The 18948-nt window shown below is 58.5% G+C and overlaps 1 protein-coding gene across 1 annotated transcript; it reads left to right on the plus strand.

Annotated features, from left to right (window-relative positions):
* The first annotated feature begins 337 nt into the window (after positions 1 to 337).
* ATP13A1 (ATPase 13A1) lies at positions 338 to 15920 on the plus strand. The gene is made up of 26 exons (XM_019963759.2): positions 338 to 738; positions 2883 to 2972; positions 3052 to 3242; positions 4642 to 4714; positions 4886 to 5041; positions 5144 to 5213; positions 5291 to 5397; positions 5913 to 6042; positions 6160 to 6215; positions 6632 to 6758; positions 6841 to 6978; positions 7058 to 7178; positions 7578 to 7735; positions 8039 to 8214; positions 8287 to 8397; positions 9378 to 9503; positions 10283 to 10391; positions 11856 to 12055; positions 12139 to 12235; positions 13386 to 13546; positions 13619 to 13733; positions 13821 to 14017; positions 14886 to 15028; positions 15171 to 15282; positions 15365 to 15508; positions 15592 to 15920. The coding sequence occupies exons 1-26, from the start codon at positions 358 to 360 to the stop codon at positions 15700 to 15702; spliced, it is 3600 nt and encodes a 1199-aa protein (XP_019819318.2). The 5' UTR covers positions 338 to 357; the 3' UTR covers positions 15703 to 15920.
* Positions 15921 to 18948: the final 3028 nt, after the last annotated feature.

Genomic DNA, 18948 nt, shown 5'->3' on the forward strand with positions numbered 1-18948 from the left:
CCCTTCCCGAGCCAGACAGTGCAGACTCCGAGGAGAATTCGCTTCTTCCGGTTTAGGTTGTCATGGTGGCGCCCAGCCCACTTTGCCTCGTCTTTTCCGGTCTCAATCCGGCGTGGCAGAGTAGGTAGGCGGTGTTAGTCATTTCAAGCCCTCTCTATCATGGCGGTGCCCTGCGTCTCCTTCCGGGCACAGCCTGTCATGGCGATGCCCTGAGTAGCCAAATTCAGACACAAACATCTACGTTTCCTGGGCTCTTCTTCCTCCCATGTGTCATGGCGGCCCCCAGGGTTTACCGGAAGTAAAACATCGGAAGTGAGCCGGTCCCTCTGCCCGGAAGCGAGCGCGGCGGTGGGAAAGATGGCGGCGGAGGCGGTGGTGGGCAATGCGGTTCCTTGCGGGGCCCGGCCCGCCGGGCAGCCCAAGCCCAGGCCGCAACAGCGCACGCTCCTTGCCGCTGGGCCGGCACTCATACAGAGCGGCGACGAGCTGGTCGCCGCTGTGTGGCCGTACCGGCGGCTGGCGCTGCTGCGGCGCCTCACGCTGCTGCCATTCGTGGGGCTACTCTACCCGGCCTGGCTGGGTTCCGCAGCTACCGGCTTCTGGGGCTGGGGCAGCAGCTGGGCGCAGATCCCCGAGGCCGCGCTGCTTGTGCTCGCCACCATCTGCCTGGCGCACGCGCTCACCGTCCTCTCGGGGCATTGGTCCGTGCACGCGCACTGCGCGCTCACCTGCACCCCGGTAAGTGTGCGCACCCGAGACCGGCCACAACCGTGGTCAGGCCTCACCGCGGATCTCAGCTTCTGCGTTCATGTCGGTCCCCAACCCAGCCGGGGCTGCCTCAGCCGGTCCCAGGTGTCGCCGGGCGCCCTGCATCCTTTTGCGCTGCTCGCTAAATTCCGACAGGTTACTGACTTAGCTGTACGACCCTGGCGCAGGTTACTTCCCTTCTCTGAAATTCTTCCCTGGTGAGGTCAATTAGATTCGGTAAGGTACCCTGTAAAAAGCTTAGCGCAGAGCCTAGCAAATGTCACCATTTGCTAGCTCCCATACTATCGAGTATGAGTCTCCTAGAATCGGTCCTGCCTTCTTTGTTGTCTGTCTCCTACCTTGTTTTTCAAAGTGTGAGACTAGACCTGTAGGATGGATATCCCTGTCTATGCATCTTGAGAACTGAGCATCAGTCCTGCTGGCCAGTGCTGTGAGCCTCCACCCCACAACGACTAAAATGAGCTTGAAATGCAGTTAATTGCAGCGTTTAAGAGAAGCAGTGGGTATTTGTGAGCAAGTGACTTAACTGCTCAGAGACCGTTATGTCTGTCTGCAAGGGTATGATGTTAAGGAGGGCCGCCCTCAGAATACAACAGCACGCTATTACATGTGACCTTTAGCATTGAGGTCTGGATGAGCGCTGCCCACTCAGCAGCTGACTGTCCACTTCCCTCTGGGCCTGCCTCATGATACCAGCAGGTGTGGAGCCATGAGGACTGAGGTCAGCCTTCAGCCAGCCTCCGCTCTCATCCCAGACCTGTTTGCTAAAAGAAGAGAGAAAGGGAACAGCACCAAGGGTTCCAGAAGGAGAAAGGGAAGCAACAACCCCACCCTACTACCTGTCTGACTCCAACTATGGACTGAATTCTCTCTTTTGAGAAACTGAAATATCTTATCCCAGAAGGGAGACTCAAACTTCTGGGATTGGTAGTTTCCAGTCAGTGCAATGAAAGACCCCAGTGAGGGACAGAAGAATGGAGGGAAGTTGGGGGAGGTGACACCCCCAAACTTCCAGCTGCCTGTTAGCCTGCAGCTAAAAAGTGAGACTTACTAACTTCCTCTCCAGAAACGGAGAGCTCAACAGCTGGAGGTTAGGACCGGCAGATCTGAGTTTACATCAGAGATCTCAGATAAGGGTGCTTCTCCTCTCTGGGTTTGAGTTTCCCCTAGTGTAAAGTGAGACCCGTAACACTTAGCTCAGGGTGCCAGTGTAAGAAGAACCTGAGATGCCGTCTGCAGAGCACGCGGCGTGCGGCTGGTCCCGTGTACTGCTTTGCACCTTTCTACCTGGCGGTCCCAGGGTTGGGAGTTCTGTCTTTTGTCCTTAGTTTCTGCCTGCTCTGGGGACCATGAACTCCTGGAGGGGCAGGGCCTTGCTTCTTAGGATCACTGCTGTGTCCTCCACGTGCGCCCCCCCCCCCAAAAAAAAAAAAACAGGGCAACGCAGGTTCTGGTGGAGCAGCCGTGGAGTGGATGCAGCTCACAGCAGAGAGCGCTAACACGGCTCTATTCGGTGCCTCTGTGTCTTAAGTGCTGGAGAAATAACAACAAACAAAACAGACAGAATGCGTTGCTTTCATGGTGTCAGTGGGGGAGATGGAACTCCACAGTCAGTGCAAAAGGGAAAACCAGGGCACGGGTTCCGTGAGGGAACTTGAGGTGGTGAGGAGGAGACATTTGAGCAAAGGCCTGAAGCCGGCGGTGCGACCATGCGCTCCAGGCAGGAAAAAAACAGCATGTGCCCTTTGCTGAAGCGAGGATGAGCCTTGTTGTTCCTTGTCACTCAAGAACACAGTGAGAATAGTAATGGGCGGCAGGGGGTCAGCGGGAGCAGCAGGCCAGGTGGGCTGGGATGGGGCCTGACTCACACAGATTGAGAGCGTACCTCGTGCCAGACAGCGTTTTTCCTGTTAGAGTTTGTCTTCGTCAGCAGAGCCCTGGACGTTTGGCACTGTTCATGACTCTGGCTTTATGATATGGGCGGGACCAAAGGCCCAGTGAAATGCTGTCCCTTGTCCCAGTGGTAACCTGGGTGTGGCCAGCCCAGTGGCATGTTCCAGAATGTGGAGCTGGGACTTGAGGAGGGCTCAGCAGTGGCACTTTGCCTCTCACAGGAGTACGACGCCCGCAAAGCGACCTTCGTGAAGGTGGTGCCTACTCCCAACAACGGCTCCACCGAGCTCGTGGCCCTGCATCGCGATGAGGTAGGGACCACCAGCTCCAGCAGGGGCTCAGATGGGGTTCCCAGACCAGGGGCCCCTGCCACAGACTCACCTCCCACAGGGCGAAGACGGGCAGGAGGTGCTGTCCTTCGAATTCCAGAAGATCAAGTATTCCTACGATGCCCTGGAGAAGAAGCGTTTTCTCCCCGTGGCCTTTCCAGTGGGAAACGCTTTCTCATTCTACCAGAGCAACAGAGGGTTCCAGGAGGACTCAGAGATCCGTGCCGCCGAGAAGAAGTTTGGGAGCAACAAGTGAGTCCCAGCATGCTTGTATATTGCCCCTGCTGAGACAGGGCTGGGGCTCTGCCCTATAGTCACAGGCCGAGTCCCTGCTCCAGTTAGTGGCACCTGCCCCGTTTATGTATGCTCAATGGTCTGGGGGAGTCTGCCTTTCAACAAAATGTCCCAGGTGACTATGTGGCAGGTGCCCCTTGAGAAAGATGTTCTAGTCTGGCCTCTCCCAACTTGCCTGCTGATAGGATCCCCTGAAGGGCCCACAGCTGGGAGCCTGGCCCGGGGCTGTTCATCCTTGCCTTGTGTTTCTAATTCTCTTCTTTGTTTGAGATTTTGTCTATAGATGTGAATTCTTGTCACTCTCTTACGTATCCCAGCAGCGTATGAGTGATAATAAGAAAAAAGATGGTGGTGATCAGAACAGCTCGTCTGTGCCAGGTGGAATGCAGACGCTCTGTTAGCACTCTCTCCTTTCATCTTCACCAGAACCACCTGTGTCAACACCAGGCTGGGTGGGACCAGAGCTGGGCTTCAGAGCCCCCATCCTGCTGGTGATTGTCCTTGACTCGAAAACCCTCAGAACCTCTAGGAAATTATTTCTTGACCTAGCTGCTTTTCAAAAATTACAAACGTTACCGCACCCAGCAATCTAATCGGAAGTCTTGCCGGAAGCATTTATTGATTCTCCTCCCACCCCACCCTGGTCAGTGTGCCAGCAGCCTGGGGTGTCCCGTTTCACACCCCCTTCACTTGGGTAAAGGCACCCTGGACAGTCCGGGTCGGAGCTCAGTTTGTATCACAACGTAGCCACTGTGCAGTTTCTTTTTCTCAAGTCCCACATCCTAGACATCACTGCAGTTCTGCAGGGCCAAACAGAGACAGCCCAAGTTGACCTGGTTCCCTGGGCAGAGCCAGCCACCACCCAGAGCACTGCAGAGCGCACCTTTCAGCCCTCCTCCAATTCCAGGGCTTTCATCCAAGGAGTCTTTGGGAAATCGCAGCTCAGACCGCCCCTCTCGATAGTAGGGTGGGGTTCAGGCGCGTTGTTTCAGGCCCCAGGGTGCCCCACAGCCCCCAGCTGCCCAGCCTCCTCTGCAGCCTCAGGGCTCCCAGCCCACAGTCAGCCTTTCCTCCCCCCAGCCTTGTCCCCCAACCACCTGACAGGTTCTCGTCTTCACCAGCCCAGCCGAGCGTGTGGCCGCTCCCTGAAGTGCCTGTAGTGCAGATTCAGAGGTTTCATCAGGGCTCTGCAGAGCAGAGGGCTAGGGCAGTCAGCATGCCCGCCTCGGCGCTGCACAGTCAAGAAGACGGGCTTGAACGGAGCGTCCCGTTGCCCAGGGAGGCCCTCGGTGCCCCCAAGTGGAGGAGTCAAGGTGGGGCTTCCTGCCTGTAACAGGGTGAGCCGTCTGTCTTTCAGGGCCGAGATGGTGGTGCCTGACTTCTCGGAGCTGTTCAAGGAGAGGGCCACGGCGCCCTTCTTTGTGTTCCAGGTAAAGCAGCAGTGCCTGTCCTTCTCCCCACCTGTTCTTGGGGCTCTCCCAGCCCACCTCCAAACGTGAGAACTTCCCCTGCCCTCGTGGGCAGAGCGGCCCTCGGCCTGCCGGCCAGCCCGCCTCGGGCAGTCTCCCGCATCCCTGGGAACAGACGCCCGTGCCCCGCAGGTGTTCTGCGTGGGGCTCTGGTGTCTGGACGAGTACTGGTACTACAGCGTCTTCACGCTCTCCATGCTGGTGGCCTTCGAGGCCTCCCTGGTCCAGCAGCAGATGCGGAACATGTCAGAGATCCGGAAGATGGGCAACAAGCCCCACATGATCCAGGTGCAGCCAGTGGGGCGCTGGGCGGGTAGGAGGGTCCCTGTGGTCTTGGGGGGTGCAGCACGGGAGCATCCCCAGAACTGACGGCACCCCGTCCCCGCCCAGGTCTACCGAAGCCGGAAGTGGAGGCCCATCGCCAGCGACGAGATTGTTCCCGGGGACATCGTCTCGATCGGTGAGGCCCAGTCCTGCTCCGCCCCGAGGGAGCCTTTGCCTCGGGCTTCAGTCCAACCCCCCCGCCCTGCCCCACAGGCCGCTCCCCCCAGGAGAACCTGGTGCCCTGCGACGTGCTGCTGCTGCGGGGCCGCTGCATCGTGGACGAGGCCATGCTCACCGGGGAGTCAGTGCCCCAGATGAAGGTGCCAGCTCGGGCGTCGGGGGGTGGGGGACATGCACCTCCGTCTACTCTGGCCTGTCAGCATCACACTCACCAGGGAGGAAACGGGCCAGGGTCCTGCCCGGGCTTGACCCAGGAGGGACGGAGCCTGGGAGACAAAGGGGGCACAGACGGGGCTCCTGGCTTTCCTGGTGGGTTAACACCCTGGACTAAGGGAAGCCTGGTGGTGAGGAGGAGAAGGAGGAGACGAGAGGCAGCAGCATCAGTGGGGAGTCAGGCACTCTGGGGTCTCAGGCTGAGGTGGGCTGAGGGAGAAGTAGAAGGTGTGACTCCAGGGTGGGGCTGGGTACAGGGTCCCAGGGAGTCAGTACTGTGCACGAAGGTAGAAGACAGACCGGGGCCGTGACCCTGGTAACACGCACCAGGCTGGATGCGGAGCCCTGTAAGGGTCGTGCAGGCTCCCTGCAGACTCCAGACCAGGGACGAAGGCCAGGGTGGGATGAGCCGTTGACTCTGCCATCCTCCCCTCCTCCCCAGGAGCCCATCGAGGACCTCAGCCCCAGCCGGGTGTTGGACCTTCAGGCTGATGCCCGGCTCCACGTCGTCTTCGGGGGCACCAAAGTTGTGCAGCACATCCCCCCACAGAAAGCCGCCGCAGGCCTGAAGCGTAGGTGCCTCGGGCGTGGGGGGTCCCCGCCCTGCCACCCCATACCCGGGTCTGCTCAGCCCCGAGAGAGGCCCAGGGGGTGCAGGCACTAGTGACGCCTGCTCTCTATCTCCCCAGCCGTGGACAATGGGTGCGTGGCCTACGTCCTGAGGACCGGATTCAACACATCCCAGGTGTGGCACCTGCCCCGTCCTGAGGGGGGTGGTACCTGGGCCGACCGGCGGGCAGCTGAGGTGGCAGCCTTTCCAGACCCCAGAACATACAGCCCATAAGCGCTCTGGTAGCAAATGCTGGGCTGGGGGCAAGTGCAGAGACAAGCCCCAGAGCAGGTCCGCTTTCCCTGGCTGGGGCTCTAGTGGAGACCCCAGACTGTGACCCCACACAGCTGGGGATCACAAACAGTCTGGGCCAAGTGAACACTGAAGTGGCTTAAGGATTCCTTAGGAAAGATGATGGTCAGCTCTCCTTCTGGAGAATTCAACCCCTGCCCCAGTCACAGCCACTTCCTTCCCTGACCCCCATCTTCAGTCGCGGGGCAGGAGAGGCTGCCGCCCTCCCAGGAAAGACCTCTGCCCCTCTGTCCCTATAGGGCAAGCTGCTGCGCACCATTCTCTTTGGGGTCAAGAGGGTGACGGCGAACAACCTGGAGACCTTCATCTTCATCCTCTTTCTCCTGGTCTTTGCCATTGCGGCAGCCGCCTACGTGTGGATCGAAGGTAAGAGCCCTGACCCCCTGCCCCCGCCATCTGCTCAGCCCCAGGCCTGAGGCCCCCAGACTGGCAGGCCCTGTCTGTGCAGGTACCAAGGACCCCAGCCGGAACCGCTACAAGCTCTTTCTGGAATGCACTCTGATCCTCACCTCTGTCGTGCCCCCTGAGTTGCCCATTGAGCTGTCTCTGGCCGTCAACACCTCTCTCATCGCTCTGGCCAAGCTCTGTGAGTCTCTGGGGCAGGGACGGGGTGCCAAGTGGGCTGGGGCCCAGCAGGACCCCTGACCCTGGCTCCCACCATCCAGACATGTACTGCACGGAGCCCTTCCGGATCCCCTTTGCCGGCAAGGTGGAGGTGTGCTGCTTCGACAAGACAGGGACCTTGACCAGTGACAGCCTGGTGGTGCGCGGTGTGGCTGGGCTCCGGTGAGCATGGGGCGTCGGGGTCACCAGGTGCCCACCAGGAGTGTTTCTGGGCACTCGGGACAGAGAGCTGCCTAGCCCAAGCTTTCAAAGTGAGGGCCTGGCACAGGCCCTCCCACTGAGGCCCACTCCAGGGGTCCCCCCAGCAGCTCTTAGTGTGAATCACAGTGACACATGGCGTGGCTCAGGCCTCAGGCAGCCACATGATATCTGGGGGCATCGTGAAGCAGGCGCAGACGTTACAAGGACCAAGGCAACACCCTAACACCCTGTCATCGTTGCCCCCTTCCCTGTGACTGGAGTGGAGTGTGGGGGCCCATCCCTCGTCCTGACTGGCAATCTCCAGGGGCTCCTCTGCCCACTCCCGTCCACTCAGTAAGCAGCGGGTCCTCCTCCTTGCAGGGACGGGAAGGAGGTGACTCCTGTGTCCAGCATCCCCATAGAGACACACCGGGCTCTGGCCTCGTGCCACTCCCTCATGCAGCTGGACGACGGGACCCTCGTGGGTGACCCCTTGGAGAAAGCCATGTTGACGGCCGTGGACTGGACACTGACTAGAGGTGAGGGGCTGGAGCCTCGGGCACGCCACCAGCTTGTACATCCCCGGACAGGCAGCGGGTACCTGTCAGATGCCTGTGTGTTCAACTCAGGGGCAGGCGGGTGGGCACAGGCTCGCCTCTGACTTGGGGCAGGATCCTCTGTGCCCAGATCGCCCAGCTTTGACCCCTCCCCGAGCCAGACCCCGTGTGTGGAGGTGCGGGGAGGACAGGGGCGGAGGGAGGCAGGGCACGGCGGGGGCGGGTGGGGGCTTGGCGGCCTCTTTGGAGCGAAGGCCCTCAGGACTCGTGCTTATTTGTTTCCAGATGAGAAAGTATTCCCCCGAAGTATTAAAACTCAGGGGCTGAAAATTCACCAGCGCTTTCATTTTGCCAGTGCCCTAAAGCGAATGTCCGTGCTCGCCTCCTATGAGAAGCTTGGCTCCACTGATCTCTGCTACATCGCGGCCGTGAAGGGGGCCCCCGAAACCCTGCACTCCATGGTGAGCCAGCCCCGGCCAGGGTCGGGAGGGGGGTCCAGGGCGGTCGGTGATCTCCCCCTGCGTTCCCTGCAGTTCGCCCAGTGCCCACCTGACTACCACCACATTCATACGGAGATTTCCCGGGAAGGAGCCCGAGTTCTGGCGCTGGGGTATAAGGAGCTGGGGCACCTCACTCACCAGCAGGTAAGGGCCCAGGCCCCCCCACACCCCAACTCCCCGTGCGGATCACCCTTTACCCACTGTGGTGCCACCACGAGCGATGGTGGCAATTTCATCGTCTTCCTCCCTGACCTCTACCTTTGGAGGCCCCAGGTGGCACTCCATCTGCGGTTTCTTCTTCTCCCCAGCATGCCCCCTCCCCTACGGGACCCCATCCCATCCCCAAATCCAGGGCTGCTCCGGGAGGACACACCCAGGTCTCACCTCCTGTGCTCACACCCGCCTTGAGGAGGCCTTGGGGCACCTCGGGTTCCCCAGCTTTGCCCCTGCCCCGCCCAGCCGCCTGGCCACTGTACTGTCTTAGGGTATCCCCGGCCCTTGGTCACAGCCCACATCCTTGTAGCCTCTCCTCCCGCCCCCATCACCAACGCTGCTCCTTTGTCTGCTTCCACTTCGCCCTCATCCGAGTGGCTTTCATCTGCTTGCACCCAGTGGCCATGAGATCCTTCCCGAAAGCACAGCAGGTCACACCTCTGTGTCCAGGCCTCATTCACAGACCTGTCAGAGCCCCCGAGCCCTGCGCAGCCCACGCCCCTCCGCCCCACCCCCTGCCTTCGTCTCTCTCCTGGTACTCTGAGGGCAGAGGTTTTCTGCTTTCTGTACGAGGTGAGGAGGGGCAGCTTGCGCTCAGTGGTTATCAAAGGGGAGTCCAGACTCTCTGGTCCTAGAAGTGGACTCACAGGGACTTTGTGCCACGCTGTTGTCTGTGATAGAGGGTAGAGGTGCTGCTGGGGAGCCAGGACCGCCCAGCCACTGCTCAGCCCCTCTGCCACCAGAGCGCCTCACCCTCCCCACATCTCTCACCTTCTGACCCTCAGGTCCGCTTCCTGCAAGGAGGGGGCTGTCTCTGACCCCCATTCCCAGCTTGTTGTCATGTCAGAGCTTAGGTATTGGGGAAGGAGAAGAGAAACAAGTCTTTAGGGCCCCGGTGTGTCCATCCACAGGCCCGGGAGGTCAAGCGGGAGGCCCTGGAGTGCAACCTCAAGTTCGTCGGCTTCATCGTGGTCTCCTGCCCGCTCAAGGCTGATTCCAAGGCTGTGATCCGTGAGATCCAGAATGCCTCCCATCGGGTACAGCCACCGGCCCCCTTCCTGCCAGCCCCTGGGTGGCGGTCTTGGCTGCTCCTTACAGAGGGGATGTGACAGTGGAAGACAGTTGGCCCTCCATGGGGCGCCCAGGGGTGGGCGTCTGGGCCTTGGAGCAAAGAGCGTGGCTCTTGGCTGAGCTCCACCGTGACTTACACTCATGCTGACCCATCTTGAGGATGCTCTAGGACCCATGCCCACCCTTCTCACCTCACTTCATCAGGCCCCCAGCATCCCTGGGAGATGAGGGCTCTTCCCCCATTCCACCCCATCTTAGGGAGACATTGAGACTGGCTGAGGGGATGTGGAGACCACACCCAGACAGGCCGCGTCCGTCCCGGTGGCTTTGCTCTGTTAGTCCTGGCAGTTTGTGTCTTCTAGTTGGGGGTTCAGGATGCGGTTTTAGGGTGTGGGCGATGAGCTGGAAGTGTCAGGGGGTGGTGATATGATTCGTCCTCACCTGGCCCTCAGCAGTCGGGGCCCGTCTTCCCATCACCAGGCTCCAAGCCAAGAGGGTCCACACCAAAGGCTGGTTCTTGGTATATATTATGATTAAAGGCTGTGAGTGTCCTCACAAAGACACAGATACGTATACTATTTGCAGAAGCCGCTACCAGACGTTACGGCTCCTGGAAGCCCAGTCCCCAGTAGGAGGCCAAGAGCTCCCTCTGCGGCCTTCCTTAGAAGAGACTTAGCCCCCGTGTCTCCAGGCTGCAGTTCTGACCACTGAGCCCTGCTTTCCTGAGCGTCTGCCTTCTCCCCAGGTGGTCATGATCACAGGTGACAACCCACTCACTGCCTGCCACGTGGCTCGGGAGCTGCATTTCATTGAGAAGGCTCAGACGCTGATCCTGCAGCCTCCCACGGGGAAAGGTGAGGCCCCTTGTCTCGTGAGCTGGGGGGCCTTGAGTCTAAGAGCAGCTCCCACCTGGTGGCTCACCCCTGTGCCCGGCCTAAGTGAGCACGCCTGGCATCCTCCGGCACCTGTGATACAGGCCTGTTGGTCACAGCCCTGCCTCATAAGCACACTCGGGCTACCCAGCCAGGGAACTCCACAGCCCGCCCGTGCAGCAGCTTGCAGATGACCCCTGGCTCCAGGACCGGCGGTGACTTGCAATCTTAAGGCGATGGGTTATACTCACAGCAGCCCACGTTTCATAGCCTCCCCCACCTTGGGCCCGGCTGGCTGCCTGAGTGCTCCCATTGAGAGCATGGGGACTGCTGGTGCTCGTGTTTGGCGTGGCCAGACCCAGGCCGGAGACCTTGGTTTGCTTCACCAGGTCAGCCCTTCTGCTCCATGTGGAAGGGCCTGCCATCCCCGCACCACGTAGGAACCCAGCTGGATCAGTTGTTGGGGGTCCCTGCTCTGTAGATAAAGAAACAGAAGTGAATCCTTCCACCTGGGTCATTTGGAGACACTGTGACTAAGGGTTTGAACTCAGGTCCGGAGCTCGTGGTCTCTGACGTCTCCTGAGTAACCGAACTGGTTGTGAGCGGTGCTTCAGAATCAGACTGGTCAAGAGGCACATCCAGTTCTCGCACCTCCAGCGGGTGGGGTGGAATCTGTCAGATGCCCTAGGGTGGCACCCAGCACGGGGCCTGGCTTGGGAGCAGCACGCAGCAGGGGTGTCACCAGGCAGCAGGCCAGACGGAGGAGGATGCTGGCGTGGCCCAGCCAAGGGGGCTTCCGGAGCCGCCTCGCCCTTCTCTCGGTCTGTGTTGTATCCCAGATCTCAGTTCCAGTCCCAGGCACTGCGCTCTTCCAGAGCCTGGGAAATCATAGGTGGGTGGCCCAGAGGTACTAAGACTGTTAGTTTTCCAGCCAAGCTACTTTAGCAAAACAGCTAGAACAGAAGCCAGGTGGAGACTGCTTTTCCTCCAGGCTGAGACAGCTGAGGGCCAGCTCAATGCTGCAAGGGCTGGTAGACTGCCCTCAGCCGTCCTTGCCACTCAACATCTGGGCCTAGACCTACCAGCTAGAAAGGGGAAGTAGATAGCAAGCAGTGTCTGGCCTGAGGAAGTGACATGGGGTGCCCTGGCCTAGAAGAGCAGAGTTGTACGTAAACGCTATCTGGGTTTGGATCTGGCCTCTTCTTGCAGTCTTTAGTGGCTTAGGCCTTAGGTTTTCCGATTCTTTGTATCAGAGCCTTCCATGGATGATCTCTGTGGGGTGCTGAGAGTCTAGGGTGCAGGTTGGTGTGGACCTGGATTAGGAGGGGTAGGAAGTAAGAAGGTACTCCAGAGGAGGAGGACAAGGATTGCATATGTGGGGTCCACGTGAGAGGGTCCACCTGACAGCTGAACCCCCCGCCCTGACCCTGGGCCCTGGCTCTGCAGGTGGCCTGTGTGAGTGGCGCTCCATCGACGGCAGCATCTCAGAGCCCCTGGCCCAGGGCTCCCCCAAGGCCCTGGCCCGGGAGCATGCTCTGTGCCTCACGGGCGACGGCCTGGCCCACCTGCAGGCTGAGGACCCCCAGCTGCTGCTTCGCCTCATCCCCTACGTGCAAGTGTTCGCCCGAGTGGCCCCTAAACAGAAGGTGGGTACAGGGGGTGGCAGAGGGCAGGTGGGGCGTTGGGCATGGCACAGAGCCCTCATTCACGCTATTTCTTCCCCAAACAGGAGTTTGTCATCACCAGCCTGAAGGAGCTGGGCTACGTGACCCTCATGTGCGGAGATGGCACCAATGACGTGGGTGCCCTGAAGCATGCCGATGTGGGTGAGCCTGGGGTTGGGGGAAGGGGGCTCTTATGCCATCACTGGCTTACCATCAGGGGCACGCCACTGAGCCAGTTCTGTAAGGCAGCCGTGGTGAAGAGATGGGGCAGGGACCGGTGGGGCTGGGGATCTGAAGGGCTCCAAGGCCAGGAAGGGATACACGTGCCTGGGAAAGAGTGTGGTGGGGGCCCAGGCAGGTTCCATGGGACAGACCCAACTCGGTTTGTTCAGCCCTCCCCCCAGGCACTGTGTGAGCACCAAAAGCCAAGGCCAGGAGAGTTTACCACCTTGATTCTGTGTCAGCAGAGCACAGATAGCAAGTTGGTGTTTAAAGACAGTTTAACTTCGTTTCTTTCATGCATGCGTGCTAAGTCGCTTCAGTCATGTCCGACTCTGCGACCCCATGTAGCCCACCAGGGTCCTCTGTCCATGGGATTCTCCAGCCAAGAATACTGGACTGGGTTGCCATGCTGTCCTCCAGAGGATCTTCCTGACCCAGGGATCAAACCCAGGTCTCCTGCACTGCAGGCGGGTTCTTGACCACCAGCACCACCTGGGAAGCCCCACCTTCTTTCAGTGCTTCTCAGATACTTACTTGGTTTATCAGCTTCATTTCTCATGACCACAGGACTCTTGGCAATGAACTTCTCTGGGAATCACTTTGGACCTATATAGTGTCATATACAGAGAAGGCAATGGCACCCCACTCCAGTACTCTTGCCTGAAAAATCCCATGTCTGGAGGAGCCTGGTGGGCTGCAGTCCATGGGGTTGCTAAGAGTTGGACACGACGGAACAACTTCACTTTCCCTTTTCACTTTCATGCATTGGAGAAGGAAATGGCAACCCACTCCAGTGTTCTTGCCTGGAGAATCCCAGGGACGGGGGAGCCTGGTGGGCTGCCCGTCTGTGGGGTCGCACAGAGTCGAACACGATGAAGTGACTTAACAGCAGCAGTGTCACATACTTTATTTGGGTATTGCTTTTTTCTTGTTGTTTTTCTATAAGTAGTTTGTAGAAAGTAGGATGGATTCTCTCTGAGGTGCTCACTCCTTGGGTTGGGTGGGCAGGTGAAATGGGGGGGATCGGTACTGGGCGAGCTGCGTTGAGCAGAGGCTCCATGCTCTGGCTCCTGACACACTCTTACACCAGGTGTGGCCCTCCTGGCCAATGCCCCTGAGAGGGTCGTCGAACGGCGGCGACGGCCCCGGGACAGCCCCATCCTGAGCAACAGCGGAGTCAGGGCCACCTCCAGGGCTGCCAAGCAGAGGTCAGGGCTCCCAGCCCCTGAGGAACAGCTGGCCTCCCAGCGGGTGAGTCTCCAGAGGAGGACAGGCACCAGTGCCCCCTTGTGGTCAGGTCTCACCCATCTGCCTGCTTCGTAGGACCGCCTGAGCCAGGTGCTGCGGGACCTAGAGGACGAGAGCACGCCCATGGTGAAGCTGGGGGATGCCAGCATCGCCGCGCCCTTCACCTCCAAGCTCTCTTCCATCCAATGCAGTGAGTCCTGCTGCCTGCTCCGCCCGCTGCCCCATCCCTCAGCCCGTGCTGCCTGGCCCCCACGCCCACACCTGCCTTCCCCCGCAGTTTGCCACGTGATCAAGCAGGGCCGATGCACACTGGTGACCACGCTGCAGATGTTCAAGATCTTGGCACTCAACGCCCTCATCCTGGCCTACAGCCAGAGCGTCCTATACCTGGAGGGCGTCAAGTTCAGTGACTTCCAGGCCACGCTGCAGGGGCTGCTGCTAGCTGGCTGTTTCCTCTTCATCTCCCGCTCCAAGGTGGGCCAGGAGCTGAAAAGCGGGGGCTTCTGCCCCAGCCCCAGGGTACCCTCTGCTTCTCTGAGCCATGATTCCTGCCCTGGAGGTCTTGAGAGGCTTCTCGGATTGCTGGTTGGCCATCAGTTGACAGTTGGGCCACCCAGGGCACGCTGTTAAAGGTGGAGCCGCAGGTCTGACTTACCTGCACAGCAGCCCTTGGGGTGGGAACTGTCACCTCCAGGTTTCAGGTGAGATCGAGGGCAGGGTGGGCGCCCACTTGGGTTCTTCAGAGTGAAGCATCTCTGGCCCAGCATTGTCCACAGGCTGGGGTCTCAGGTGGGCCACACAGGTGAGGACAAGACAGATGGGGAAACGATGATTAAGACCACTCAGAAAGTGCAGTGCTGGGAAGAACACCAGTGGGGCCACACAGGCTGTGAGGAATGGCCTCGGGGCCGGCCAGGGAGGCCTGTACCGACACTCAAGTTAGCACATAAAGAGCAAGAGAAGCAGCCGGGAACCCCACAAAGATCGCACGTGGTCAAGGGCTGGTGCAGGAGGCCCTGGAGGCCAGAGGGCATGGGCGGTGGTCTACACTGACCGTGCCTGCGCCATGAGCAGTAGTGGGGGCGGGGGGGCTTTACGTTTATTCTAGAGCAGGGGCATGGTGGGTCATAAGACCCCTGTGATAGCCGTGCAGCATGTGGGCATTGAGCGAGGCTGGGGTGGCATCTGGACTGAGGAACTGGAGGAGTGAGCAGGGGACTGGTGCCGACCTGCAACCCCCAGAGTTCAGTGACCACTCTATACATAAGGCCTGCCGGGAAGCAGGGTAGGTTGGGTGACCCCAGGCTGAGCCTGGGCCCTGACCCCCAGCCTGCCTCTGCAGCCCCTGAAGACACTGTCCCGAGAGCGGCCCCTGCCCAACATCTTCAACCTGTACACCATCCTCACTGTCACGCTGCAGTTCTGCGTGCACTTTGCGAGTCTCGTCTACCTGTACCGTGAGGCCCAGGCCCGGAGCCCTGAGAAGTGAGTGCCCGCCAGGGCCGGGGGGCAGGAGGGACACGCGCAGACGTTGGCCTGGGGTGGCCAGGCCAGCAGAGTCCTGGCTCTGAGGGGCAGGGGGTGCAGCAGGGGTCACAAAGAGGCCCAACCCCCCGTGTCGCTGCAGGCAGGAGCAGTTTGTGGACCTATACAAAGAGTTTGAGCCGAGCCTAGTCAACAGCACAGTGTATATCATGGCCATGGCCATGCAGATGGCCACCTTCGCCATTAACTACAAGGTAAGGCCCAGCCCCTAACAGGCACCCCCTGCCCACCCTCTGGGCCCCCGTGACACAGCTCTCTATCCGTCGGTCCCCACAGGGCCCACCCTTCATGGAGAGCCTGCCTGAGAACAGGCCCCTGGTGTGGAGCCTGGCCGTGTCCCTCCTGGCCATTGTGGGCCTGCTCCTCGGCTCCTCACCTGAGTTCAACAGCCAGTTTGGGCTCGTGGACATCCCTGTGGAGGTGAGTCGCTCTGTAGACATGGTCCCAGGACTCGGCCTGGACCTGTCTGGGCACCTGACTCACCAGCACTCCCTGCCCCACAGTTCAAGCTGGTCATCGCCCAGGTCCTCCTCCTGGACTTCTGCTTGGCGTTCCTGGCCGACCGCGTCCTGCAGTTCTTCTTGGGAACCCCAAAGCTGAAAGTGCCTTCCTGAGACAGCAGTGCTGGCCCCTGCTGCCACTGGGCAGGAGCCCCACGAGGGCCCCAGGAGGGAGCACTGCCCCCACAGCAAGGCCGACTTGGCCTTGCCCACCAAGACTGAGCTGGGACACCCCCCGCCCTACCTGCTATGGCTGTCTGAGGGCCTGGCTGGCGGAACCAGCCCCGGGCCAGCACCTTTGGTAAATAAAGCAGCATTGATGATTTTAAGAAGTCTCACCTGCATCTCTGTGCCACGGAAGGGGTTGTCAGGGTCTGAGTGGTCCCCGAGGAAGGTCCTGGCCCGAGGTTCTAACCTTGCTCTGCAATACATGTGGCACTTGGACAGGCCAAGCTCGGGGCCCAGAGCATTCCCTGTGTACTTTCTAGTTTCGTAAGCATTTCCGTGTCTCCATGGCCTCGCAGCTTCACTGTTTTTGACACCTCAGGCACTCAGGTCTTAGGATCATGGTGATTTTCCTTTTTAAGTAACATGCAAAATAACAGCATGCCTTCGTCTCGTGGTGTCAGATACAAGGAAGTTGAAGTCATTACAAGTGCTGAGTCAGGCCGCAGCCCTCAGGATCCTGCAGCACACGGGTACCAGCACTAGGTCACATCCCAGCCGGGGTCTGCCCTGCAGTCTGGCTCTCAGTACTGACACTGTCTTTCCTTCCAGAAAGCGTTCACCCACTACAGTTGAGGAGCTGTGGGCTTGGTGGCATGAAAGCTAAGAGCCACAGTCAGAGATTTCTTAGCTTTTCAACAGCCAAAAAAACCTAGAAAAAGCCTTTTATTTCCAGTCAGAAATTCCAGAGTGTGCGGTGTGGGTGCCTTTGATAACTGACAAGCTGCATGTGACGACCTCAGGCCACGGAGCCCAAGCCCAGGCTTCTGGACAACTTGCTTCCTCTCCCCGCTCATGCTCAGTGAGGGACTCTACCCTGTTCTGCTCCTGCCTCATGGTCATCCTTAGCCACCCCACCCAACAGGCTTCTCCATCAGAGGGGGTGTGGCCCACAGCCCACCGAGAGCCCTGGAAGCCAGAGCGAGGAAGGGGCTGGGACCGGCTGTGAGCATCACATGGGCCCTGGACACGCCACGGTGTCCAGAGGGGAAGAGGTGCCTGCTGTTCTCTGCTCATCTCCCAGCCCATGGCGTTGCAGAGAGCTGGACACCAGTTAGCGACTGAACAACAACAGAGGTGCCAGACCCCATCCAGCAGAGGATCCTTGAGACCATTTGAGGCACTCGGGTGGGGAAGGAGAACACTCTGGATGGGGGAGTTTGCTGGGAATGATCAAGGGTTCTTGTACCCTCCGTGCATGAGAGAGGTCCAAGGGGTGCTCTGACTGCCCTGACAATGGGCCCTCCCGGGCGTTCCCCAGTAGTGTCTCCAGCCCCAGCATGTTAGGGCAGAGGTCCCCAAGCCCTGGGCCTCAGGAACCAGGCTGCTCAACAGGGAGTAAGCGGCAGGTGGGCAAGAGAAGCTTCATGTGTATTTACAGCCGCTCCCCATCTCTCGCATTACCACCGGAGCCCCACCTCCTGTCAGATCAGTGGCAGCATTAAGAGTCTCTGAGCATCATGAACTGCGCGTGCAAGGATTCAAACCGAGATCCCTAGGTTGTGCGCTCCTTCCAAGAACCTAATACCTGGTGTTCTGAGGTGGAGCTGAGGCGGCGGTGCTAGCACAGCAAGCTGCTGCAGATCCAGGTTGTCAGTAGTAGAGAGGTTCCACAGAGACCATACATCAATTGCTTGCAGACTCAAATCCCTATCAGTGAGTGGCAAGTGCCAGTTAAGCTGCATCTCTTAGCAGGATTTATAGTGGCCAGTGAGTTGATGTACTTCGATTATACAGCTACTCTGATGGCAGGCTTAAAGTCAGAATCCGACACTGTTTTAGTCTATGTGTGGCCTGCCCGTTTTATTTGCCACTTCTGTCTGTGCCTCTTTCCCGAACTGCACTCACAGTTTTGATAAGCCCACAAGCTGACCCTAGCCAAAGTGTGTAGAAACAAATGTCCCTGGAGAGCTTCTCTGTAAGGGAGGAAAGACCCAGTGGTGAGACAGCAGAAGACTCCAAGACTGCCCCAAAAAAAAGCATTTGAAAGAAAAATTTTCAAGAGTTCTAGTTTGGGAAGATCCCCTGGAGAAGGAAATGGCAACCCACTCCAGTATTACCTGGGAAATCCCATGGACAGAGGAGCCAGGTGGGCTACAGTCCATGGGGTCACAAAAGAGTCAGACACACCTTAGCAACCAAACAGCAGCAACCAAGAGTCCTAGCAGAGTTAATTTACGAGTTCATTGTAACAGGTGGCTCACACTCTCTTAAGACCATGTTGTATAATATGGGCAACTGGCTATCCAACAAAGCCATGAAGACTTCGAAACTGCTTTGCCACATGGAGACCAAGCACCCTGTGTTAAAAGACAAGCCTTTGGAGTTTTTCAAAAGAAAAATTAAAAAAAAGTGAACCGAAGAACAGAAGCAATTATTGAAGGCCACCACTTCATTAAATGTGTCTGAACAGAAAACATCGTTCTTAGTGGCTAACCCTAGTGCTAAAGCTAAGCCCTTTACTGTTGGTGAAGAGTTGATCCTTCCTGCTGCTGAGGACATTTGTCATGAACTTTTAGGAGAGGCTGCAGTTCAAAAGGTGGCGTGTGTGCCTTTTTTGGCTATTGCCTTAACTAGAGGATACCATAATTAGGCTTCCCTGGTGGCTTAGACCTGCAATGTGGAGACCCAGGTTCCATCCCTGGGTCAAGGAGGTCCCCTGCAGAAGGGAATGAATGGCAACCCACTCCAAGATTCTTGCCTGGGGAATTCCATGGACAGAGGAGCCTGGCGGGCTACAGTCCATGGGGTCATAAAGAGTCAGACACGACTGAGTGACTGGCACTTTCACTTTTCAATTTCATAACTAAACTAACTGATGAAATAGAGAATATTAAGGCACAGTTGTTAGGATTAACAAATCGACATGGTACGCAATCCAGGTTGACTAATCCACCAGTGTGACAAGGCAGCAGGGTTTGTTCTGTATGTTTTTCATGAGAATATGTTACCTGCACTTCAGTTGCCAACCAACACCACAAGTCTGAGTAATTATGTATCAGCTCACTGTATCAGTATATGCATGAACTGAAGGGCTGCCGTGACTAAAAGGCTTTCTGGTTTCACTGCTTGGGTCAAAGAGGTCACTTCTGAGTGTGAGTCTACACGCTGTATCATCCATAAAGAAATGCTGGT

This window comes from Bos indicus, chromosome 7 (assembly GCF_029378745.1).
Source record: "Bos indicus isolate NIAB-ARS_2022 breed Sahiwal x Tharparkar chromosome 7, NIAB-ARS_B.indTharparkar_mat_pri_1.0, whole genome shotgun sequence".
Taxonomy (NCBI): Eukaryota; Metazoa; Chordata; class Mammalia; order Artiodactyla; family Bovidae; genus Bos; species Bos indicus.